General features: G+C 37.1%; 1 protein-coding gene across 1 annotated transcript; it reads right to left on the reverse strand.

The window, feature by feature from the left end:
* Window positions 1-1,991: 1,991 nt before the first annotated feature.
* Window positions 1,992-25,588, reverse strand: izumo1r.L (IZUMO1 receptor, JUNO L homeolog). Its single transcript, NM_001174032.1, is given in 7 exon segments — window positions 1,992-2,150; window positions 6,259-6,482; window positions 15,629-15,737; window positions 17,518-17,646; window positions 21,636-21,735; window positions 23,828-23,982; window positions 25,576-25,588. Coding segments are annotated over 6 exon segments (702 nt in total). The 5' UTR covers window positions 23,967-23,982; window positions 25,576-25,588; the 3' UTR covers window positions 1,992-2,149.
* Between the last annotated feature and the right edge of the window lie 1,066 nt (window positions 25,589-26,654).

A 26,654-nucleotide genomic window follows, 5' to 3' on the forward strand; every position in this document is an offset into this window, starting at 1 on the left:
CCTATAAAAGTAAACCGAGTGCTGAAGAGCTTGGTAAACTGCAAACTCTATATGTTATATATAATTAACACTGTAATGACTTATCTGCTCTAAGATCATTTAGGGCCTTAATCTCCTGATCAGTTAAATTAGTGGATTTATTACTAAGAGTTCTCCTATGATGCGACTTGCACAGATCATTAGTAACCAACTTTTGAAACAGATCAATGTGTGTGCCCCTACTTTCTACAGGGTAGAAATTGGATTTCTCCCGTAGCCCCATGTGTACAATAGAGGCACAGACACCATCATGCTGATTTGATTCAACTAAAAGGTCCTCCATCACATTAATAGTACATAGATCATCAAAAGAAAAATCAATAGTATTCAGATTATTATATTGATCTTGCATATTACATGTTAAACAAGAAGTAGATGAAATAGATGAGATAGACGAACGACTCATATCATTACTATATTCATCAGAATTATGAGGTATACTGTCACAGGAGTCTAAAGTCCGATGAAAATGCTTCTTTAAGGTGATTCTGCGTATAAACCTATTAATGTCCAGAATGGTATCAAAAGTCTGCATGCTCTTGTCAGGGACAAAATTCAAACCTAGACTCAAAACCTTAAGTTGGATGCCAGACAAGACCCGATGTGATAGGTTAATTACATTACATATAGAGGTTGTAGGATTGTTCAGATCATTGGAGCTTAATTCTGGTATCAAAGACGGCCAATGTTTCCTCTGTCTCCGCTTCCCCTGCGATTCCACATTAGATCCTCTTGATTGACTGGTTGGGATTGGCTCCTGGTTTTTACTCTCTCTCTCTGGGATAGGGGATTCTTGTTGGTCCTTCCTCTGGAGTCAATTGTATTATTAGAGAGCATTACACTGATTAGACATGGGATTTATGCAATTGTGACTACGGTGTTTTTAACTAGATTGATATATATCATCTGGTGTTTTTATCTAATTAATTAATATGTATAAATATGCTGTCAGCAGGGGGCGCACTTGGCTTCTGATGAAGTGACCTTGTAGTCACGAAACGCGTTGAGCCATGCACTCCCCTGCCTTGTACATCTCGATTTTGTGATTTTAATCAAGTTTGATCAATAAAGGAACAAATTTTATACAGTTCTTTTCACATAGCGACTCCATCCAAAGAAGAATCCGACGTATGCGCCTTCATTACAGTGTTTGTCTTATCCACGTGACCAGAGTGGAACATTGGGATTTTGGATAGAGCACTCACCCATTCCCACGTACGGACCCTGTCCATGTACAACTTCAAAATATTATATATAATTGTATGATAAATATGCCCCATATTCTCAGGGCTGTATTTAGGTCCGATGCTGCCCCCTACGTGGTGCATGTGACGTCATGCACGCTATGACAAGCATGGAAGTCACGTGAGCGTGTGACGTCACTTACACCAACCAGCCCGGCCCCCTACCCCTCACCCCTCATCTCTTTCACCGGATTTCCTATGGAAATCCGAGGAAGAGGCTGGGCGATTTTTTTTTTCATTTAAAAAATACATTTATAGGCACCCAAGGGTCACTCCCCAAATCCTGCCGCCCTAGGCACAGGCCCTCGGGTGCCTTAATATAAATACGCCCCTGCATATCCTAAAACTATTTTAGTTCATCCATCTTCACATATTGCAGTTTTACCATATCCAAAATAATTATTTCCCAGTGTCAGGACCATTATAAAGATTAAGGGGCCCATTCATTAAGTTCGAGTGAAGGAATAGAAGAAAAAAAACTTCGAATTTCGAAGTGTTTTTTTGGCTACTTCGACCATCGAATGGGCTACTTCGACCTTCGACTATGACTTCGAATCGAACGATATTCGAAGTCGAAGGATTTTAATTCCCAGTCGAATATCGAGGGTTAATTAACCCTCGATATTCGACCCTTGATGCATTTGCCCCTAATTGTCATTATTATTAAATACATGAGATATAAAGTAGTAATGATATACTGTATCAGGGTTTGATTTATAAGCTTATTTTATTGTAGCTTAATTGTTAGTAATCATGTCCCCATCAGACAGCAGCAGATTTTCTGTCTTTGCTTTCTGTGGAATTTTCTGTAGAAGGTGTAATTAGGTGACTTCTCTCATCAAATACTGGTTAGCCAAGAAAGTACATCTGGAAAGAGAAAAAAAAATATTACATAATTACAAGGGTTTTGTCCTAAGTGAACAATTGCAGTGGTTGATTACTGTACCTAATTACACATTACCTAAAATTTCAGGATTACACAACTTCATTCCTAGTAAAAGTTCTGCTCCTGCAGGTTGTCTTGTCACTGTGGACCTGTCACCTTAATCATAATTTATTTTTATTTTTTTTAACAGATTCTCTTTATTACATTTTAAACATCCATTTATATAGAAAGAGAAAGTATCAAGAGAGATAGAGCCTCAGGATATTCTGAGGAAAAAAGAAAGAGTAAAGAAGGGATGGGTCTCCTTTAGGCGGCTCAAAGTATTGTCGATGCAGGTATGTCTAATTGGGCAGCCCTATGTGGGCAAAAGTGCATTGGTCAGTTTCTGTCCTTATATATCAATAGGCCTCGTCCTTTCACAATATAAATGCAGTTTTCCATGTTGCCTTCTGCAGAGAAAAGGTAGATGTCTTTCAAACATTCTGGCCCACCCCCAACCAGGCATTCCATATTTTCTCAAATTTCCCTGCGCAGCCTCTTGCCATATATGTTAACTTTTGACTGGGAAGAAGTTTAAAGTTGGAGGTGCCGTCACCTTCCAAGTCATCAGGATGTTTTTTTTGGCAAAATGTAATAGTTGCAAAAGGCATATCCGTTCGTTGGAGCTCAAAGCTAGACCTTCAGTTATTCCCAGTAAGCAAATTTCAGGGGAACACACGTTGGGGAGTCCAAGCTTACTCTCCGCATAGTGCATTATTTCTGCCCAGAATCTCTGTATTTCAGGACAGTCCCAGAATACATGTCTATAAGTACCTTGATCACGGTTACATTTGGGGCATACATCAGGGCAACCAGGATAGATCTGGGCGAGTCTGTGAGGTGTCAGGTATACGCGATTAAGAAACTTTGTGTGTATGTACCTATATCTATTAGGAATTTGACACAAAATCTTCTTCCAGTCTCCATCATTCAACTGGGGAAACTCCCATTTCTGGCAGAAATGTTGGAGCGCATCAAAGTCATCCCGCAGGAGAAGGGCATAGAACCAACTAAGCAACCTCACAAGTTCAGGGCCTCTCAGATATTTTTCTAAAGTAGTCTCCACTACCACTGGGGCTCCTTCTGGAAACTGAGCTGATAATGCATGACATAATTGCAAAGATCTAAAGAGCAAGTGGTTTTGCAGGTCAAAGTCTTCCTTCAGCTGTCCAAATTGGTTTATCTCCCCAGACCCAACCACAACCCCCAAAAACATAATCCCCGCTGCTGGGCAGCATCAGGCAAATGCCTTAATTGTATCAGAGTGTCATTCCCCCACAGAGGGGACCACTTGGACCACTGATTTTTCTTACGGCAAGGAGATACCACCATCTTCATACTTGGTGTAAAAATATATATTGAGGCTAGTCCCCTATGCAACTGATTGGCCAGAGCCTCGAATGAGGAGAGTATCCCTGCCTCAAGAACCACTGCCTGGTTGTTTGGATTGGGGTTCAGCCACCACCAGGCATATACCAGCTGGCTTGCATAAACGTATAGTAGGAAATTAGGAAGGGCCAATCCCCCTCTGTTAGCTGGAGCCTGGAGAGTCTGCCACCCAATCCTAGGAAGTTCCCCAGCCCAAATAAAGCCACGTACTATGGCGTCTAAGTTCCTAAACCAATTCCTGGGGGTATAACTGAATAGTTATGGAAGGCATAAAGGAATTTTGGTAAAAAAAAACATTTTCAGTATGTTTATACGTCCAGGTAACGATAAAGGCAGATTTGCCCAATTATGCACTTTAAGTTTGAGAGATCTAATGAGAGGGGCCAGATTAAGGTCAACATATTTTTTGGTGTCTTTGTGTATTTCTGTCCAAGGTATCTGAAACTATCCACCCATTGTAACAGGGGGCCATGTCTTACGTCCCGCTGGGCTCCAGAGTCAATGGGGAAAATTAGGGATTTCCCCCAATTAACCCGGAGACCGGAAAAATCACCAAAGCCAGCTATCTCACTCAATAGCTTGGATAGTGAGTCCCTCGGGTCCGCCAGATAGACATGCATGTCATCCGCGTAGAGTGAAAGTTTTTCCTCCCACCTCTACATCTGTAGCCCTTTAATTTGAGGGTTTGTTCTAAGTTTAATGGCTAGGGGTTAAATTGCGAGGGCAAAGAGAAGTGGCATAATCATCATTTATTAATTGTCGCAGAAGCATCAGAGTTGAGGTATGTTTCACTTTAAAATCTGGTCCCAGTAACTCTGCCTCCTATTGCAGAGGTCTATGACAAGATCCTTATTGATTTATAAGCTGAATACATAAGCACTCTAGTATTAATGAACTGCATCAAATCTGTATAAGTAGTTCAGCTCATCTGACTATTCTGTATCTGTTATTGTCACAAAAATAATTGTTTGGTATTTCATGGCTTCCAGGAGAACTACCTAGCAATTTGTCAGGGGTTTCACTACACAACCCTTAAAGGACAAGGAAAGTGCAATTCACCAAGGATGCTGTGTTTTTAAGCACCCCTTAGTGAATACAATTGCTTACTTTTTATCCTGGGATGCCACTCCTTGTTCTGGAAAAACATGCATGGCAGTATAGTAAAATCAAATATATGCCAATTCACAGTAGAGTGTAAAAAATGTACTCTACTGCACATGGAATGTTTCTGGACAAATAAAGCAGTAAAGATGGTGACGCAGCCCTTAAAGGGACAGTTAAAAGTAAACAAGTATACAGACCTGCCACCCTGAATTAACTCCCTCAACTGGCAAGTGACTAGGGGTTCATCCACTGCCAGTAAAATGCACCTAAAATCTAACTTATCCACTCTATTGAAATGCATAGAAATGCACCTGAAATGCAGTAGATGCAGTGGACCAGAGAGTATGATCGGGGCAGGGGGCAAAATGCATCTGAATAATTTGGGATCTGGGTTTTTATCTCTGATACTATTTACTGGGGGGTTGCCTAGCAGATTGGCACTCCCAGTTAAATTCCATTATTTTCTTGTCCTTTAAATGCACCCAAAGAGCATTATACTTGCTGTAGATGGAGTGCCTCCATTCTTTTGTTTCTGTTAAGAGGTGTCTGTAAATTAATTTGGTTAATTTGCTTTCTGTTAAGAGGTGTCTGTAAATTAATTTGGTAAAGGCCATATATATAAAGCTATAACTCTGATATATTGGATGGTCTATGCCAGATTGTAGCGTGTTTTTCTTTTTCTGCAGGTGGAAGACAAATTCTTCTCTTAGATCATCAACATATCAACTTCCTAGTTTTTGAAATATTTCTCTAGTATTTTGGCTGTGTTGGTTTGTTTTTCATGTATAAGAAGCAAGTCCTGTTAGTATAAAAGGCAGTAGAAAGCGGTAACATTTGGTTTACAGCATAACACAATACTTGTAATTCTGCCTAATACATGTCCTTGGCTAAAATCAACTTCCTTCTCAGTACAAAAAAATCAAATGGGATTTCTTCACCAGGGTGGAGTAACAATTTTTTCATCTATTTATTTTTATGTTTAACAAAAATGATTTTCCTTAAATGGAAACACCACACTTTTTAAATTAAAGAAACAGTAATTCAAAGCAATTTTCAATATACATCTATTTAAAATCTTTAGTGATTTTAGCGTTGTTAGTAAATTAAATTGCTATTTAAATATTTAAAGAATGGTGGAGGGTGCAGAGCGCAACAAGGTCTTGTCTTTACTGCCTGCCCTATGGCACAGTAAGGACAGGGGTCCCCAGATTTCTTAATCCAGTGATAGCGATGCCGTGCAACATTTTCCAGGCAATAAGTGATGTACTATGTTCATAAGTAAATGTATTTCTCAGTTTTGATTTTCTACATCTCCGTTTATGTAAAGTATGTAAAGATACCCAATGCACTCATTATGCCGCCTGCAGCAGAAGGCTATAGGAAATTGTATCATTAATATCATGGTATATAACAATAATTGATTTCCAAAGTAACTTTTGTATTATACTTAAAAACTTTCAAGTGAAACCCTTGGAAAAATATAACTATGTTTGTTTTTGCACTGTGCAGCTACTTTTTTGCTAGTATCCCATTAGAATACATTTCTATTGTACTTACCAGTCATGCTCCTCTGAGTCTGCAGCTTTTTTGTCCTCAGGCTTCTTTAGTCTCGGTTTGCAGGCCTCCTCCTCACCACTCTCTGCTGAGTTGTCTCCCTTAAAGATGTATTTTATCACCTTTTTGTCTGTCTCTGTGAAATCCAAGCAGCGGCATGGAGAGGAGCTGGTTACAAATGAGACCCCCCAGGCATTCAGACAAAGGTCAGTGCCATTTGCATACATCTGTAATAAAAGGGGATGCGCTGTGTTATAACTTTCAGTACAGCAGCAAAAAAACACAAAATTGTAGTAGAAAAGAAATGATACCTTTAGGGCTGTCTTAACTGGAGCACATTGCTTGCTTTTGGGGCCCTCAAGCCACTTTCTCTAGTATTCACTGACAACTACTGTACATCTGGCATAGGTATTGCTGTGTTAAAGGACCAGTAACATCATGAATGAAATTGTTTTAAAGTAATAAAAATATAATGTAGTGTTGCCCTGCACTAGTAAAACTGCTGTGTTTGCTTCAGAATCATTACTATTGTTTATATAAGCTGCTGCTGTGTAGCCATGAGGGCAGCTATTCAAAGGAGAAAAGGCTCAAGTTACACAGCAGATAGCAGATAAGCTCTGTAGAACATAATGTTATCTGTTATCCATTATTTATCCTGTGCCATATAGCCGTTTTCCAATTTCCGCCATTGCTACTCAGCAGCTTGTTTATATGAACTATAGTAGTGTTTCTGAAGCAAACACATCAGTTTTACCAGCGCAGGGCAACACTAGATGATATTTTCATTACTTTAAAACACTTTCAGTTTTTGGTGTTACTGTTCCTTTAAGTATTGTCAATAAATCAACAGAACAGCGATGAAGAAAATTGCCCTACTTCTCCTGGTGATGCCTGGACCAGATTAGTCTTCTTCAGGTTTTAATAACTGTAGCTGTATTTAAGGTGGCCATAGACACACAGATCCTATCGTACGAATCGAGGATTCGTACGATTTTTGGATCGTGTGTGGCGTGTGCCGACATCTTTCGTCCGGCGGAGATCGGTCGTTTGGTCGATAGGTCAGGGTTGATTTTGACTCGACCGATCTCGCCGGAGCCCATTGCTCATCGTAATCGGATCGTTCGGCCATACGGCCGAACAATCAGATTACCCCCGATATAGCCATGCTCGTTAATGGCATATCGAGGAAAGATCCGCTCGTTTGGCGATGTTGCCAAACGAGCGGATCTTTGCGTCTATGGCCACCTTTAGTCTTATATTTGGCTACCAACAGGTCTTGTTCTCTATGGTTCCAGCCTTCTCTGATAACCCACTATGCTGGAGTGATGCATGCTTTTATCAGTACTATGTCTTTGTATTCGCTGTTTCTTCACCTCTGGCCTGATTAAATTCACTTCTCGAACCACATTGCCATTGGCAATTTTTGTTTTTCTCATTGCTCACTGGTTTTTTTCTTCTGTCATTTCTCTTATAATAATGTTTCTTATTATTTTGTGTGTATCATTTTGTATGTATAGTTTCCACTAGATATTGATAAATGCCCCAAACCCCATCAATATTCCTAAGCCCATCCTCTTTTCTGCACAGCTATTGTAAGTAATTGCAGTCCTTACAGGTATATTTCTTTCAACAGTAGATTCAGGATGAAGATGAATGTCAGTGATTCAAAAACACAATACTGGAGAGCACAGATTTCAGCACAATTCTGCCCAATGCCTTGTGTGTCTATTTAAAGTTGGAAGTTGGGAGTTAGGGACTGCGTAGGTGGCCAATTAATGGTAGGGAAAGAGTAGAAACTGATTTTAGCTACAAAACAGTTACCTGCTTTTTACATGCTCACCTTTCTACATAATGTACAATGGATCTATTTGTGAAATAATTTTTCTTTGCTCAAATTTTCTAGAGAGAGATTTTGTTTCTAGTGAACATAAAAGCAAATCAATCATACACTGAATATAAAGGTAAGAAGACATTATTACCTTGAGAATTAAAATGTTATTTATAGTTAACAACCTCACAGTACTAATATGCAGGTTTGTTTCAGGGGCTGCTGCCCTCCCGCTCCGCGCTTCTAACTTGTAGGGGCACATTTACTAAGCTCGAGTGAAGGATTTAAAGTAAAAAAACTTTTTTTTTTTTTGGGTACTTCGACCATCGAATAGGCTACTACGACTTTCGACTACGACTTCGACTTTGTTTCGAACTAAAAATCGTTAGACTATTCGACCATTCGATAGTCGAAGTACTGTCTCTTTAAAAAAAACTTTGACTACATACTTCAGTATTTTAAACCTACCGAGGTACAATGTTAGCCTATGGGGACCTTCCCCATTACTTTTCTAAGGTTTTTTTGATCGAAGGAAAATCCTTCAATCGATAGATTAAAATCCTTTGAATCGTTCGATCGTAGGATTTGCGGTAAATCCTACGAATTCGATATTTGAATTCGTAGGATTTTACCTCGAGGGTCGAATTCGAGGGTTTATTAACCCTCGATATTCGACCCTTTGTAAATGTGCCCCGTAGTGTCAGAGCGGGTAATGGAGAGGCCACATTGCTAGTGCAGTGAGTGCTACTGCGCTAGCTGCACTAGAAGAGCCTAATTTTCATTTTAAAAAACGGAAATTCTGCTCTTGAAGTTACCAGAGGTGGCTTTTTGCCGTCCCTGGTAACTGGCCACTCTGTGCCGCCTGAGGCATGTTTCTCACCTTGCCTCATGGCTGGAGCGGCCCTGCTAATATGCAGAATAAAAGTTTGGATTTGTTTGTTTTGTAATTTTGCTAATCCCTGCAGCAAGTACAAACTATCAATGAGATTATTGTAAACAAATTCTACATAGCAAAATATGATATAAACAGCAGTAATTGTAATGATTTTAATAGCTATTAGTAGCAGCTACTTGTTGTGGCTACAAAAACTCATAGGCAATACTGAGAATTGCCTCGGCTAAGTGTTTCGGCAAATCCAATTATAACTATAACCCTTAGAGTTACTGCCTTGCAGCACTGGGATCCTTTGACTCCAACTAGGGCATGGGGTCTGTATGTTCTCCCCTTGTTGCATGTATTTACTCTGGGTACTACAAAAATGTACAAGCAGGTTAACTGTCTTCTCATAAAAGTAACCATAGTGCTCATGATAAGAATTTGGTTATATGTTGATTCATATAAATAAAGTATCTCCAGTCTGGTTGCACACCATTTATAAAGGGCTACATGCCCAAGTGATAAAGCCAAAAAACTGCACTGTATATTCTAGATGAGGCCTTACCACTGCTTTATAAAGTAGACTTACCAGATCACTTGAACATTCAGAAAATCCTGCCAGAAGAGATGCCCGGATTGCAATTTAAACTAAACCCTGCAACATGCATTTATTAGATGTGTCCTTGAATTTTCAAGTGATCTGGTAACCCTATTATAAATAGGGAGAATAACACTCTCCTCTTGTGAATCTATACCCCTTTTAATACAGGGCAAGACCTTGATGGTCCTTTCTGTTGACGTCTGCCATTGCTTGCTACAGCTATGTTTATTATCCACAAGTACCCGATCCTTAAGACAGTTTTCTATCCATGTACAGCATTACTAATACCAACATACCTTAACATAAAAACATATATGTGACACTGTAAAAAAGCTTTGGCAAAAAAACAAGAAAGTCACATCTACTGCAATCCCACTGTCTACATTCCTACTTATTTCATCATAAAAAAAAAACTATTAAAGGGGAACCATTGTGAAAATGAAAATTTAATATAAGCTTCATACTAAAATAAGAAACTTCCTAAATGCAATCAATTAAAAATTCACCATTTTTTTAAAATAATCATGTTTATCTTCACTATCCCTTTTATTATTTAGAAAGTTTCTTAATTCAGTATGATGAAGCTTATATTAGATTCTCATTTTCACGATAGTTGCCCTTTAAATATGTCTGATATGATCTGTCATTCATAAACCCATGCTGATTACTAGTTATAATGCCATTTTCCAGAACATAATTTTTAACGGTATCCCTTAACAAACCTTCAAATAGATTGCCCACAACAGATAGACATACATGCCTTTAATTTCCAGGCTGAGATTGAAATCTCTATTTAAATATTTTGTTAAATATTTAATAAATGCTCAATCTCTACTGATTATAATGACACCGTTAAGAGACTGTATAAATACACACTTTTTACCACTGCAGCTTGACAATACATTGTATTTAAATGCACACAAAGCCCTTTGGTATTTTGTTTTTACTTTTCCTGAACTCTTTCAGTATTATCTAGCAATATTCCAGGACCACACCCTAAAAAGCACATCAACTATAGCTGCCACTTTTTCAGAAATAGATTCCTGCTTTTTCTGGCCTTTACTGATTCTACTCATAATTAAGATACTGCACTAACCTGTGCTAATACATGTAAAAAGCCAATTCGGTTTACGGAATAAAGAACAGTGAAAGACATCTAAAAGCAAAATATGGAGGATGCTGTACGTTCTCCATTCTAGATTACCCTGATCATTGTCATTTATCAATAGTGACAAACAAAACCGCCTTCTACAGCAACAGATCTTTATTCATGGGGCAATTTATGCTTTTCTGACATTTTGTCCTGCTGGATTGGGATCAGTCAATAGACTGCTGGCAGGAGCAGTGAAAGAACAAACAAATCTGTACATTATTAAAATAGGAGAGACAGCCAAGATGTAACTTCATGTGCTTAGAATTAGTTGACGAATAATTCCTGTGTGATGTAAACAGCAGGGGGTATGCTAAGGAGCAAATTAAAAATTAGTATATTATTATTTTTGTGTTGAAATGTATTGAGTCAAAGTTGCTAATTTATTCCAGAAGTAAATTGAACTAAGCAAGGGCTTTACCACAGATCCCACCAGTTAGTACTGTGTATCTCTCACAAAATCAACCTTCTGGCAACTTAAGGCAACTAAGGAATATATGTGGAACTTCTGAAATAGCTATTTGCCATTTTTTTGGTGTTCATTTTTTTTTTACTCTTGCTTTATCTCTTCTCCATTTTGGATTCATCCTATTGTGATACTAGAAGAGTTCTGCAAAAGGTATTAAAACACATCAGTAATGCTAGATTGAAAAGTTTCTCCTCAATGCTGTATTATTAATTTTTATATCACCTACAAAAGCCTTTTGGTAATGTTTGGATGTTGCAACATTTGGAGGGTTATTTATCAAGGTCTGAATGTATTTCAATATCGGCTGCTACAAACTCTGATCTAAGCCGATCGGGTTTTTAACAATTATTTTTTATTACATTTTCCTGAAAATTTGCGGGAAAAGCTCAGATTTTCACAATTTTTTCGTGAATTTTCACCCGAAAGCTCCAAAAACTGAAATTGCCTGAAACTCCGACACAACCAAAAATCAATGGGACTGTTCCCATTGACTTTTATGCAACCTCGACAGGTTTGAGATGCCGTGTTTTTATATTCGGGCTTTTTAGCCCTCGGGGTTTAATAAATTCCGAAAAATTTGTGATTTTTTTTTTAAAAGCCTATTATAACACAAAAAATCAAGAATTTTTTAGGATTTTGGGGAATTTCAGTTATTCTGAGCTTAGTAAATAACCCCCTTGGTGTAATTCCTGTTTACTTTATCACTGAATTCACTAGAAAATCCACTGATTTGTGGATATGATGTACAGTTTATTCTGATTCGCATTTAATTCCATAGTCTGTCTTGAATTGCAGAATCTAACTCCTAAACACTGACAATTACTCTACTGATAAATTCATTGGAAGTTTGGAGTTAAAAACAACAATGGGAATGGAGAGCAGGGGTATTCATTTTCACTCCAGCTCTGTTATCTGTACCCTACTAGTATGTCCGAAATAGAAATAATATATGGACAACATTTTCAATAGCGTTTGTATAATATATAATTTGTCCACTAAAAGATGTTGAATAGTGTGGTTTCTAATAATCAAAGGTTACTAAAACAATTAAATTATCAGACCCATGGTGGACTATGTTTCACTGCATTAATAATGTAGGCTCCAGCATTAATAAATCAGCCCCTATGTCATCACAATCTAGCAAGATTGGCTTTGCAGACTTTGGTGAATTGACTGAATCCCAATTGGATTCATTGAGAGACCTAGGGGCCTATTTATGATTGGTCAAGATTTTCGGCTGAAGCAATCATCGAGGAAGCCCACCGTTCATTTCCATGCTCATCTAAAAGCTGCAAAAGTTTTTCTTTGTTACAAAAGCCCATTCAGTGAAAATTATGGAAATTGCCCCAATCAATCTGTAGCTTAGCACTACTTATTAATTAAAACATGGTAATTGAAGTGTGGTCTGTAGTACCAAACTCCAGTTTTCCATCTCTTGCTGAAGTACAACCTCCCGTGTTCAATCCTCTATTCAGATGCTGATAGTTGTAATCCAACCACTGTTGGAGGGCTGCAGTATGGACATCCATGATGTAAACACTAAAGAAGCTATTTTGAGGCTTACTCCCAGCATACATTCATTTATTTCCCTATCACTAAAGCTAGGCTTGCATTGGTGAATTGATTTTTGGACTCCAATAAATTATCCTAGTACTGCAACTGTGCAAGATTCATTTTAAACTGACTATTCATATCTGTAAGACTCAATAGCCTTATGAGAATAGAGTCTGTGAAGAAAATAATTAACAAAGAACTGAGAGGAAATACACGTTTTCTTCTGAGGCCCAGCAAATTAGGAATGTCAAATCATTTTGGGTGTGGAGCAAGGGAAAGTTCTTACACAGGGAAAAGAAATGTAAGCTCTGGCACTTGAATCATCCACAACAATGTTGTTAGTCATTTCAGCCTGTGCAGAGCTTAATAATACATTGCACCGTGGGAATGGCCTTGACATAATGTAACAAAAGCGTATGATTAGAGGATAACTTACACTGGTTATCATCCATAAGTCATCAGAGACCATGTATGATAAACCTATGAATCATCCTACTGCTGACCTGAATAGAAAGCCCCTTAATCCTCTCAGCCTTATTATACCATTTACATAGCTGGAGAAATGTCACTTGTCACTACTTGTTTAATTCAAATTTGCCAAATATAGTAGCAAGAATCTTCACCCACACCTTAGTAACCATGGTCAGTCTCTTGTGGGTGGATCACACAGTTGTTGGAAAAGAAAACCAAAAAAGAACAAGAAAGTTTGGGAGAACAGTATGTGTGTGTGACTGAGTCACACACAGAAGGACTGACCAGAGAACTCTATACTATAATTACTCTGTATGCACATGGCTATTTATGTACGTGTAGCTGTCTCTATGGATTGTACCATCTACATTACAAGTGCTTTACATATATATATATATAATATGCTTACTTAATACATATTGCATAGCTGGTATGTTTGACTGGATGAGGGAGCAATCATTTAACAGGGCTACCTTGTAAGTCAAAAAGGGACTCAAATGGTAAAGTGACTGCTATATTTGCACAGCTCATTTGTGAAAACTCTATACAGTATAGATGCAACACCCAAAGGTATGTCTGTATTTACATCCCTATTGTTACTGGACCACAACTCCCAGCGTGCATTAACTTCTATGATTTCAGTGGCTGTGACAAAATGTTTTTCAGATAGTTTTTAGGGCTGGTGTTAAACACAGGAACAAGATGATGATGGGAGCAAAGAGTAAACATGAGGGAAAGCATTGGAAGGGTTATCCTGCACATATTTCACATTCATTTGTGATTACTAGTTGCTTTTTCGACTTCTTTTTTTTTTATATATATATAAAAGTTCAACATTAACATTTTAAAACAGAGGAGACACATAATCTTTGGTTTAATGTATGCTTTTCTTATTTTATTTGAGTCTAGGAAGGATTGTAGGCCTATCCTGCTGGTAAACTATCCATTTGAGTAACTTGTAAAACAACAGGCCCTTTAAAAACTCACTGCACTGATGCATAGCACACGCAGCTACATTTTTGACATTTGTACACCCTAGAAAACTCAGGAATTATTTAAATTAACCTGCTCTTTAGTTCTTACAAATGCTAAAGGTTTTCTTAATGGGATTCTGTTATGATATTTATGGTGTAGTTTTTATTACTAAATTACACTATGTACATTGAAAATGATTCTTGAACCAATAAATGTATTTTATTTATTTATTTTAATTCTGGTGTGTAAGCAGGTATCATTGTGCCTGATCCTGTGTATTCAGAAAGACTTAACACAATAGAACTGCTTTTAAATAAGCTATTATTTGGCCTACTCAATGTAAATGGACAAAACGGAAATACTGGTTGGAGTTTTTTGGGCAAAATATTGATTTTTTTTGTGGGAAAAAAACCCTCAAATTTTTCGATATTTATTATACCCCAAAGCTACAAAAAATCTGAATCCATAAATCCGCCATCTCAAACATGCCAAGGTCATGTATAAGTCAATGGGAGATCTCCCTTTTACATTTTGAAGATATTGTGGTTTGAGTTGGGTTTCGTCTGATAATTGAAAAATATGGGGTTATCAGGTTATAACCTGAAAACATCAAGCGATTCAGGCGTCAAATCCAAAAAATTTGTATGATTTAGGTTTTCAATTAATTTTATCTAGTTTTTTCAGGACCGGATTTTTCGAGTTATTTTATTTATAAATAAGATAAAATCATAGATGGGAGTTTGGTCGAGCTTGGTTTAATAAAAATATGAGATAAATTCGAGCTTTAGTAAATAACCCCGTATGTTTATCCCCACATCCAATTTTAAAATTAATAATCATCTGTTTTTTTTTATTTCAATGCAGAATTCTGCTTGAGGTATGCTATTAACTGATGCATTTTGTACATGTTTTCCTGTGATAGAAACCCTGGATTAGATTTGTATTTCTTCTCAGCTCATGAAAACTCCATGTATTTCCATGCTCATTTAAAACTCTCCTTTTTATTTTATGTTTTTATTTGTTTGTTTTTCTCTCTTTTTTCTCCTCTTTTCTTGTTTAACAGTGTACTGTGCTAGAAGTGAGAAAATATAATTGCATGATGAGTGGCGAGTGCTGTGTGGTGAATTGCCTGAAAAAGCAGTACAAAATAATGGTACAATATATAATCATGCATTGAAGTAATGTGCATATTAATACTTCTGTCGTCTAATAGCATAGAGTACAGTTATCTCTGCTGTGGTTAGCAGCAAATTATGCCTGTTAATTAAAGACAAACTTGAAACTCCCAATGTTCAGGAAACACTACAAGTGACATTATCATTTATGGCAACCCACTGTCAATACTGTTTAGACAGACAGTTCAAAATAGGAGCCTTGGAATGCTCACTCAAAATGTCAAATGTCAAATAAAACTCATTCTGAAGCATGTGCGTCAGGAGTTAACTTACCTTATGAAATGGAATGCAGTCATTTTTACAGTGGTTTCCAGTTTCATCAAATTCCCAGTCCGATATCCAGTTGTAAGTACAGGTCAGGTCAGAATGGCAAGCATCAAACCTGGGAAGAAAAGAAGATGCCTGAGTTACCTAAACATTTTAGAAACCATGGCCTTTATGTGGAAGGAGATGAGATTCTTTATCTATTGTGGGACTGCCCAACAATAATGAATATTGTCACTAAGTATATGCAGAATCATACAGACTTTCCTATTATGTTGGACCCTAAGATTCTAATGGGGGCACTTTTGGTAAGGCCCTCTTTACCCTTTTGTATCAATTATTGTTTTTTTTTGTATGTAATCGGAATGTTCAATTTATACATTGATACAGTATATTGTATAACAGTGCATAATGTGTTAGTGCTTTATAAATATGTGTTAATAATAGTGAATTAATCAGATAATACCAAAGAAATATTCCAGGATACCCTGGGACCCCACCAGTTGCATATAGCCGGATGTTCTTTAATGAAATTCAAAATAATAAGGGATATCTGGACCGATTCCAAAAGGAACATATTATTGATCCAAGCTGTGATCTAATTCTTAAGCCTGGACATCTGGCATACCACTTAATAAAACCAACAGTTCTGTGCTTTAATTCAAAGCTTATTGGATATTAACTGTACTGTGATATAAGTCTTAAAAAGGTTTTTTCCCTTTAAAGGTTAAAAGACAGCGATATTCTGAGATTAGCTGCAATTGGTCTTATTTTTTTAAATTTTCTAGTTATTTAGCTTTTTGCATTGCAGCTCTTCAGTTTGGAATTTCTGGTTGCTAGGTTCCAGTTTACCCTACTTGCCAATCGGTGATTTAAATTAGAGAGTGTAATATGAATAGAAGAGGTCCATAATAGAGAGCTAAGCGGTAAAAAGTAACTAACGATAAAATGGTAACCTCACAGAGTAATCGTTTTTTGCTGCTGCCTGAAAGCTGGAAAAAGGCAGAGGAGGAAGGCAAATAATTCAAAAATACTAAATAAATAATGAAGAGCAGTTGAAGTTGCTAAATATATGTTAAAATTAACTTAAAGGTAAACTGAAAACAACTGAACTGAAAAAAGTGTTTGGAAGATGAACAGCCTATTTAAGGCTACTAGAAAATCATTCAGCCATTAAATAACCCAAATAGGCTGATTTTGCTTCAAATAAGGATTAATTAGATCAAATTTAAAGGAAAACTATACCCCCAAAATGAATACTTAAGCAACAGATAGTTTATATCAAATTGAATGACATATTAAAGAATCTTACCAAACTGGAATATATATTTACATAAATATTGCCTTTTACATCTCTTGCCTTGAACCACCATTTCGTGACTCTATCTGTGCTGCCTCAGAGATCACCTGACCAGAAATACTACAACTCTAACTGTAACAGGAAGAAGTGAGGAAGCAAAAGGCAGAACTCTGTCTGTTAATTGGCTCATGTGACCTTACATGTGGTTTGTATGTGTGCACAGTGAATCTTACGATCTCAGGGGGCGGCCCTTATTTTTTAAAATGGCAATTTTCTATTTCTGATTACCCAATGGCACATACTACTAAAAAAGTATATTATTATGATATTGGTTCATTTACATGAAGCAGGTTTTACACATGAGCTGTTTTACTCAGTATCTTTTAATAGAGACCTACATTGTTTGGGGGGTATAGTTTTCCTTTAAGGTACTGTTTTATTATTACAGAGAAAAAGGAAATAATTTTTAAAAAATGTCATTATTTGTATATAATGGAGTCTATGGGAGATGGCCTTTCTGTAATTCAGAACTTTCTGGATAACGGGTTTCCGGATAATGGATCCCATGCCTGTATTAGTAGAATCATATTCTACTTACCAGTTGTCACAGAAGGACTGGCACACAGGCACATGTTGGATTGCTTCTGAAAAGTTAGGGTGTATCCAGTGACTGGCCAGTGGAGAACAATGATAGAAACATTCTGTTTTCTTCATATAATCTTCACACCTGTCAGATTAAAGATACCATTAACTGCTGGTGGTATTCATGTATGAATGATAGGAAAATGACAGTCACAAAATGGTGAAGCTAATACAAAAGCATATAGGTCCCCAAGTTGGCCACTACAGAATTTTTCAGATCCTGGCATATTCCTTCTCTGCACTATGTGTCATTCCAGAGTAAATGTTATGAGCAATTGGTTTAAACAGAATTATATATTTTCGTCAAATTAATTATCAAAATGAAACATAACAACGGTGAGAGAGCATTGGTGTATATAGTGCAATAACACATGCTAAGCCCAGTGATAGACCACCACTAAAGAGCACAGCCATCCAGCTGAAGGTCCATCAAGACCAATGTTGCCATACAAATTTTTTTTATGGCCCTTGATGGATTAAGAATTAGAAAGATCTTTTTGGATGACATAAGAATTTCTTTATAATCTGGCCCCTAAACATAGTAGAATAGTAAATAACTGGGATTCTGCAAATAAACAGTTGGCCAGCACTACTATAGGGCTCAATAACACATGATGAGAACACCCAGACAGCATTAATAGATATAGCACAATAACTCATATGAGCAATGAACCTTTAAGGTGTCATGGTGGTTCAGTGGTTAGCCATGTTGCCCAGAGGTGCCAAAAGTGTGACTGGGACCTCATGTCTTGGTGTTGGATGTGGGTTTCATTTGGGGACTCCAGTTTCCTCCCACACTCTAAAAACATACAGGCACGTTAAAAGAAACTGGCCCTAATGTGTATCCATGGACATATGTGAAGGATGAACAATCGCATATTGGCTCTTTATCAATAAAAGAGAATGATTATTTAGAACACAACGCAGCAAGACAGTAACACATGCTAAAAACAGAGGGAACAGGATGAAGACAAGAAAACCCTAAGGTTCTTTTATTTTCTGCTGGAGATCAGGATCTTGGCTTTAATCAGCTGAGTGACTGTTTTTCCTGCATATTATGAATTACAAGTCACTAGGGAATTATTGCTTGCATGACTGGAACGTGATCCCAACACTACAAATGTTTATCTTACCCATGTGCTGTTGGCTACGCTTAACAATATTTATAGCTTTCCAGTCCCACAGTGGGAGTTGCAAAGAGAAACCTGAGTCCCTCTGGGAGGAGTATACCCTGCACGCTTGGATACACATTATTACTATGCCAGGAGCTGCCTTCATCCTGCCAGATTCACAAGAGCGTTGTGGTGTCACTTTAACCCATTAAATACTTAAATGCTGTTTTTTGGTCAAATCTAATACTCTATGTAGTCTACAAATCCAGCTGCCTGATATGCAGTTTCACTGCCAGTAGATCTCTACCAACTGAGGAAGCCGTTTTATTTTGGCAACAATACTTAATTTTTTTCCAATAATGCCAAAACATACCAGTTTAATACCTAAAATACAGCTCTAATACCTTAAAAGGCTTTAGGGGCAGATTTATCAAGGGTCGAATTTCCTCGAATTGAATTGAAATACTCGAATTGAAATACTTCGAATATCGAAGTTGAAGTATTTTTCACCGAATTTGGCCATCGAACGATCGAAGTATTAGCGTACGATCGAACGATTTTACTTCGATGTGTGAAGACTTAGAAAAATGCTCTAGAAGGTCCCCATAGGCTAACATAGTACTTCAGAAGGTTTAATTTGGCGAAGTATTGAAGTCAAAGTTTTTTTTAAAGTTTTTTTTTACTTCAATTATCGAATATTTGAATATTCAAACTATTTTACTTCGAATCGAATTCATAGTATCCTATTCGATGGTCGAAGTATCCAAAAAATTACTTTGAATTTAAAATTTTATTCCCTCGAATTCACTTCGACCCTTGATAAATCTGCCCCTTAGTGTTTGTTTACACTGTATTCACAAATGTGCCTGCAAAGTGAAAAGCATTTCTCAGCGTGCCTACCCATTGACCTTTGTCCTAGATGCATGTGTGACCTGAAGCAGTGTATCTCCTTCCTATGCGCCATAAGGCTGTACATTTGTTAAGTTGCACATTTTGCCTTGTATCAAAAAGAATTCACATTATGCAGTCACACCATTCATTGCACATTTCCTCCACTCAAATTTATTCTTCCTTAGAGAATATCCTCTTTAAAAGGGAACTATAGCAAAATGAAAATTTAATATAAGCTTCAGCATACTGAAACTTTCTATATACAATCAATTAAAAATTCTGTACCATTTCTGAAATTTTCAGATGAATGAATCCAATATATCTTATAGAGGGGCTCCTTTTACCTAGCAGATGTATTAGAGCTCATTATATTAAAATCACCAGACATTAGGTCTCTCTACATGCAGAATTAGTGCAAAAGGCAGTTATTTTGATAGATTTTGTTTGTACTGGAATCAGTTATTTGAGTGAGCTCTAACACATCTGCTAGAAAAGGAAGCCCCCCTATAAGATATATTAGATGACTCATCTGACACCCAACCGCTGCAAGACAGAATGAAGAGCGACAGATGCTGAGAGAGGAATAGTGAATATAAACTTGATTATTTCAGAAACAGTGCAGAATTTGTAATTGCTTGTATTTAGAAAGTTTCTTATTTTAGTATGAGGAAGCCTATATAAAATTTACATTGTCGCGAAAGTTCCCCTTTAAAAGCCCATGTAAAGGTATTCAGTTGTATTGGTGGCCTTGACTTTTCCCACACACAGCTCTTTTCTTGTGCAAGTAAGCAAGTATGTGTGCATTGGTCAAGGGGTGGGGAGTCATTTATCCAGAGACCAGTGACAGGTAATGATTTATTCCACCATCTGGGGTCTTTGGTTGAATGGAAAGAAAATGAGAACAGAACAGAAAACATTTTGAATAAGCATGCAATACATACATTGTATTTTGTCTGTGATGAGCCCTATGTCAATTCTTTTTATATGCTGATTTTAGAATAGGAAAGAAAGGGCATTTGCCTTGGCCCCTTGGCATCAGAGAGTGACCCTTACGGGAAACATTAACAAAAAGTACACTTCACATATTTTATTGTGTGAATTCAATTCAATTAGATATTTCCTTCAACTGCAGTTGAATTGCAGTCAGCAGCTGTAGATCAACAAGAGCTGAAGGGACTTACGGTTGGGCATTCTGATCTTTTATTTCCCTCTTGGATTGCCAGGGACCCCTACTCTCTGGCTCTGCAGTTGTTTGCCATGTATACATTGTCTAATGTTTAATAAAGGACATGAAAGTATTTTCTGAAAACTCACTCCTAAAAGTCCAAACACAGCTGTATCACTCTACTGTATTGTTAGTTAAAAACTCAATACATGACTTCTCCCTGTATCTTGTCACATGACAATCTGGGTATAAAAGGGCTTATGTTGGGGACATCTGACTTGTTGGCTCCATGGGTGAGTTATGTTTGATGATATGGTGATATTTGGGCAAACCCAAATTGCACTAGTTGCAGGGAGTTTAAAGCCAGACAATGGGCCTATCAGAGATTATCAAGACAATTTGCAATTGGTTTTCATTTATTATGGTTTTGAGTTATTTAGTTTTTTATTCAGCAGCTCTCCAGTTTGCAATTCCAGCAATCTTGTTGCTATGGTTCAAATTACCCTAGCAACCACACACTGAATTGAATAAGACTGGAATATGAATAGGAGAGCGCCTTAATAGAAAGAGGAGTGAAACAGTAAAATAATAAATGTGTAGCTTTACAGAGCATATGTTCTTCAGGTGGGGTCAGTGACCCCCATTTGAAACCTGCAAAAAGTCAGAATAAGATGGCAAATAATTAAAAACCTATCAAAAATAAATAATGAAGATCAATTTAAAAGTTGCTTAGAATTGGCCATTCCATAACATAATAAAAGTTAACGTAAAGGTGGTCCACTTTACATGTTCAGCCCTTTAAATAACAACATGCTCTTACTCAGTAGTTTGTTTTTCCTGAATGTTCCCTAACCTAACACAAGATCAGTTGTGTGCAAGATTAGTTGATTAGTATGAAGTGCTTACGTTTTACTGAGGTTACCGCATCTGTTGTAGTAGTAATTGTTCACCTCAATCATAGGTGAACGAGAGAGTTTCTCGGTGAAGTTGGCATGGCAACATGAAGCTGATGGGAAAAAAAGAAGTGTTTAGTATAACAAAATGTAATAAAATGGCTAAAATGGGAATTGCACACAATATGACAATTATAGCATTAAACATGTTCTGTTGTCTTATTCTTTATTTTTATTTAATTTATTTGAAAACTCTGTCAAATGTTAAATTAATTCGATTTTTTTTAAAATAGTAGTGAACACCATAATGGCATAAACCTGGCTGAGAGGGAACTTATGTGCGATTACGCAAGTTACTAGTTTTACCGGCAGCAATTCTCATTTATTTGAATAAAAAGTTATTTTCAGATGTTTTTTCACCTGCACTAGAGATGATTTAATGTGAGGAATAAAATGTTGCATTCCATTACCATAAAGCTACTAAAAGGCAATTAAATATATATATATAGGATTTGTTATTTGTTAAGAATTGTTTCTTTAGATACTTATATTTTCATGGTTCAATTTTGATGCGTTCTGGATAAAATCAGGCTATCTATTTAGATTTAAATTCAATGTTTCTGCTTGTGTCATAACAAAAATAGACGCAACAATTAATGGACTTTTATGTCCTGAAAAGTGAAATGCAGACAATATATTTTAAACACAGGTGCAGTAGCTAGCAAAGCAGGGACTATGGGTTTCATATACCAATGAGGGTAAAGGAAATATCACAAATAAATCAATACAATCTGCTATTGCAGGTAGCATACAGGCAATGATTTTATACACACTAAAAAAGAAAGTGATGAGTTAATTGTGGAAATGGAAGCTTGGAGTTAAAGGAGAACCAAAACCTGAATTATAAAAACCCCTACACCCCTACTCTACATAGACCCCCCTCCCTGCTCCCCCATAGCCCAGGTGTTGCGCCTACCTCTTTACTTACCCCTTGGTGCAGATTCTGTGCAGCAGAGTTCACAGACGCCATCTTCTCTTCTGTAATCTTCGAGTCTTCTACTGGCGCTTTCGCAATTTCCGTCACTTTGGCACATGCCCAGTTGTTACGAAACGGAAGATTGCTCCAACTGGGCATGCACTGATACACCGCTCTCTTCCCAAAGATTACCAAAGAGAAGAAGATGGCGCCTGGGAACTCTGCTGCACAGAATCTGCACTGAGGGGTAAGTAAAGAGTTAGGGGCATTTACCGGGGGTAACACCTAGGTTGGGGGGAGCAGGGATGGGGGTCTATGTAAGGTAGGGGGATAGAGTTTTTATAATTAAGGGTTTGGTTCTCCTTTAAACCCTAGGTGTAAATTACAGAACTGCTTTGTATCTTTGCACACTATTTTCTGAACTTTGCCCCTCAAACTCAGTAACAGGTACAGTTGCTGCATTTTGAAATGCAATAAGTTGTCGTCTAGTTTTTTGCTGTACCCCTGACAAGTTTCAATTGTGAGTTCCCTGAAAAGAATTGCTGGTGTCCAATGTAGTGCTGATGTAACATTCCAATAGAATAAGTAATAAGACAGAACTGCCCACTAGAAGATGTTTTGGCTATAATAAATACTCTGTTTCATAGCTAAACATCCTTTGAATTCCCTTTGTTTTGTATAACAGTCCAGGAATTAAAGCAATTACTTTTGGATGGTAGTTGAGTTGGGGCCTTTTCTAGTAACAGTTTAATAGGCATTCAAGGTCAAGAAGCAACACCAGTTTATGCTCATATAAGACCTGAGTCTCCAAGCTAATCTTCACATTAACATAAACTAAACAAGATCCCATGACTTCATATCTCCTTCCTCTGGCTGCAATGTAAAGTCTGGTTGTACAGCTGCTGGGGAATACATCTCCCAGTAGCTTTATGCATGACAGTGGTGTGTTGAAAGCTAAGCTTATAATGAGAGTATATTTTCCTCTTAAAGTCTCCTATCTACCCCAGGCACAGGATGATGTTTTGCAATTAAAAGACAGATGGAAAGCTGCTGGCTGTATAATCCTGTTCCAGAATCAGAAATAATTGAACTCAATGTTCTCTTAAGTATATTTTTGCAGAGTCTAACAAGTCAGATAATGATAGATATGACTTCATTGCATTTTAAATTGGTATTGTGCTATAGCCCAGAGGATGGCTACACAGAGTCCTTTAAAGGAAGTCACCTACATTCAGCATATAGGAGACATTCCTGAAAGTTGGTCTCAGAACTTGGCGTTGATTTGTGATGTGGCCCTCCTAGGCATTGTAGCTGGCAAGAAACTGCTGAGACTAAGCCAACACAAAAGATTGTAACAACAAACTTCATCTCTTCAGCTTAATACCTAAAAGAACAAAGTACATTTCTGTTAAAGCCCATGACATAAAATATAATTACTTAAAGCAAAAGATTAGTAAAGGTTAAAGCAAAAGATTAGTAAAGGTTGATGAGTGAGAGAGCCTAAATGTGATAAACTTGATGAAGCTAAATACAAAAGGAAATGTTTTGCAGGAAAGTTTCTTTGTCTGGGCATTTTAGTATCTCAGGATAAACCATTGACTGGAACCAGGTTAGAACACATTTTCACTGTGCTCTTGATGCTTTAGTAACTTGAGAATTAAATGTGTGAGGACATAAATAAGAAAGAAGAGCCACAAACATGAATCACACCCAAAAAAAGATAAAGCCTATGCACAGCAATGTAACAAATATGTATTCAAAGTTGACAAACTTTTTACTTTTACTAATTATATTAGAATTTGCCCATGACACTAATAGAGGCAGGTTTTGAAAATTTCACCTGCCAATGAACCATGTCAGCCAGTGCATGGGTGGCCATCCCTTATTTTCAGACCCTCTTACAGTTTTTCTATGTTCACAGGCAAATCAGTCAGTGTATTATATACAGTATACATGTTGATAATAATAATAATGACACCAGCATACGGCATCAAACAGTATATAGACACCTATAACAATACTTAGCAATGCTTAAACCTTTTATGTAAAAAAAAAGCTGTCCTTCCTATTCTTTTTAGCTTTCTTCTTTATTAACAACATGGGTATCAAGCATGATTTCCCAGGTGGGATCCCTGGCATAACTCCTGCAACATAGAGGATATATTTGCAATGAATACATACTTTTATACATACATGTATAAATTTCACTTATACATGTAATTTCATGCAATTGCAGTTCGTAGCTATAGCTGAACTGGTAACTGGCAGCTGCTATGATTTAGGTTGCTGCAAATAAAACAAAGTGTGAGTGTGTTGGGGGAAGGGCATCTCAGTTATTTTATGCTCTATTAATTCAGAGATACAAGGTACCTCACAGAGCAATTTAAGTAATATAAAACTGAATTTCTGATGTTAATGCTTGACATTATTATTCCACTATTCTACATAGTACTGGTTGCCAACTTGAGACAGGAGCAGGATGGCACATGTATTTCTCTTTTGATAAGTCAAATTAACCTTTTGGTTCAAATGTATGTTGTATCTGTTGGTCTCCCTCTTTCCTTTTATCTGCTACCAGAACTGGAACATTGCTTTATTTATATACATATGCAATTATGTGAGTACTGCTGAGATTATTGTTGCTTACATTTTGGGCTGGTTTTAGGGGTGAATTATAGGAGTGCAACAGTCAGTGAATATAATTTTCTATTGAAATAAATGTTTTTTATTGAATTTTTTAATTGTTTAAATAATCTTTCCTTTTTACTATGCATGACCCTCATGAGCTAAGTTATAGAAGAGCTTTCCCAGGATAATTGACATGTAAATTACAGCATATATGACTACATTAATTAGTTTTCCACAAAATCTTGTGCTATTGAAAGTAGTTGCATAAAAAATATTCACTCAACATCTGCTATCTCTTGCTGGATCGCACAGAAGATAATAAACCAAAAGTCAGTGCCTGCGGCCTTACCTCAACTCAGGATGTGCTCTAGGGGACTTTGCCAGTTCAATGTGCAGATCTCTGTATTTATAGGTTTCCAGCCAGACTCTGCTATGTTTGCTTTCCTTGACGTCTTTTACATATGATTTTTTTTTCAGTTGCTGTCTCTAGCACTGGTATACAGCCCTTCAGAGCTACACTTAGGGGCTAATTTATCAAAGGCTGAGTGTTAGAGTTTTTCTTACCTCAAATGAACTCGAATGAAAGAAAAAACATGAATGTGAAAAAACTGATTCTGCGAGTTCGAGTCCAGCAACCCGGAAACTCGAATCATAAGAGTTTACGGCAAAATACTCTGAAAAAAACTTGAACATAAAGCTGGGCTGTTAACCTCTTCTGCCATTGGCTTCTACAGAACCTCAACAGGTTTTAGGTGGTGTTTTATCAGATCTGAGATATAAATCTCGAATATTCAAGAAACTCGATTGATTCAAGCTTTTTTTAACCCGAAAATGTAAGTTTTGACCAAAAAATACAACTCGAAAATTTGGAAAAAAACAACCCCATCCTTAATAAATCTGCCCCTTAGTTGCTAGTTTCACCAGTTTCTAGCAAAAGGAATAGACACTCAGATGACAGATTTTACAGTAAAAATAATCATGAGTCTTCCTATTATACTTAGGCAAGGGTTAAAATACATTAAAGGCACCCATGCCTGATATAAAGCTATCAAATTTAAGATGCACAAAAACACTCTAGCAAATTTTTTAATTACTGAATAATTTGTCTGGAATTGACTAATGTGTTGAAAAAAAGATTTGGAACAACTCAGAAAGGATCTTTGGAGGCTCAGAGGGTGTGGTAGCCTTGGGCTGGTACCGTATCATTTATAGGTTATTTATGCTGCCTGACCATCTGTGTAGGTATGGCCAGTCAGGGGGTTGTTTAAACTAATTTTCAACCCCAATGGAAAATTTCTGTTGGCCTACTGAAAGGAATGGAGAGGAGCAGCAGATCTCTAGTTTCTGTTCACTTCCCGTTGTTCCATTTATTGCTGGTTGCCCTGAATTCATTAAACAACTCAAAGGTGGTCATACACTTATATGGCC

This window comes from Xenopus laevis, chromosome 4L, assembly GCF_017654675.1.
Source record: "Xenopus laevis strain J_2021 chromosome 4L, Xenopus_laevis_v10.1, whole genome shotgun sequence".
Classification (NCBI taxonomy): Eukaryota; Metazoa; Chordata; class Amphibia; order Anura; family Pipidae; genus Xenopus; species Xenopus laevis.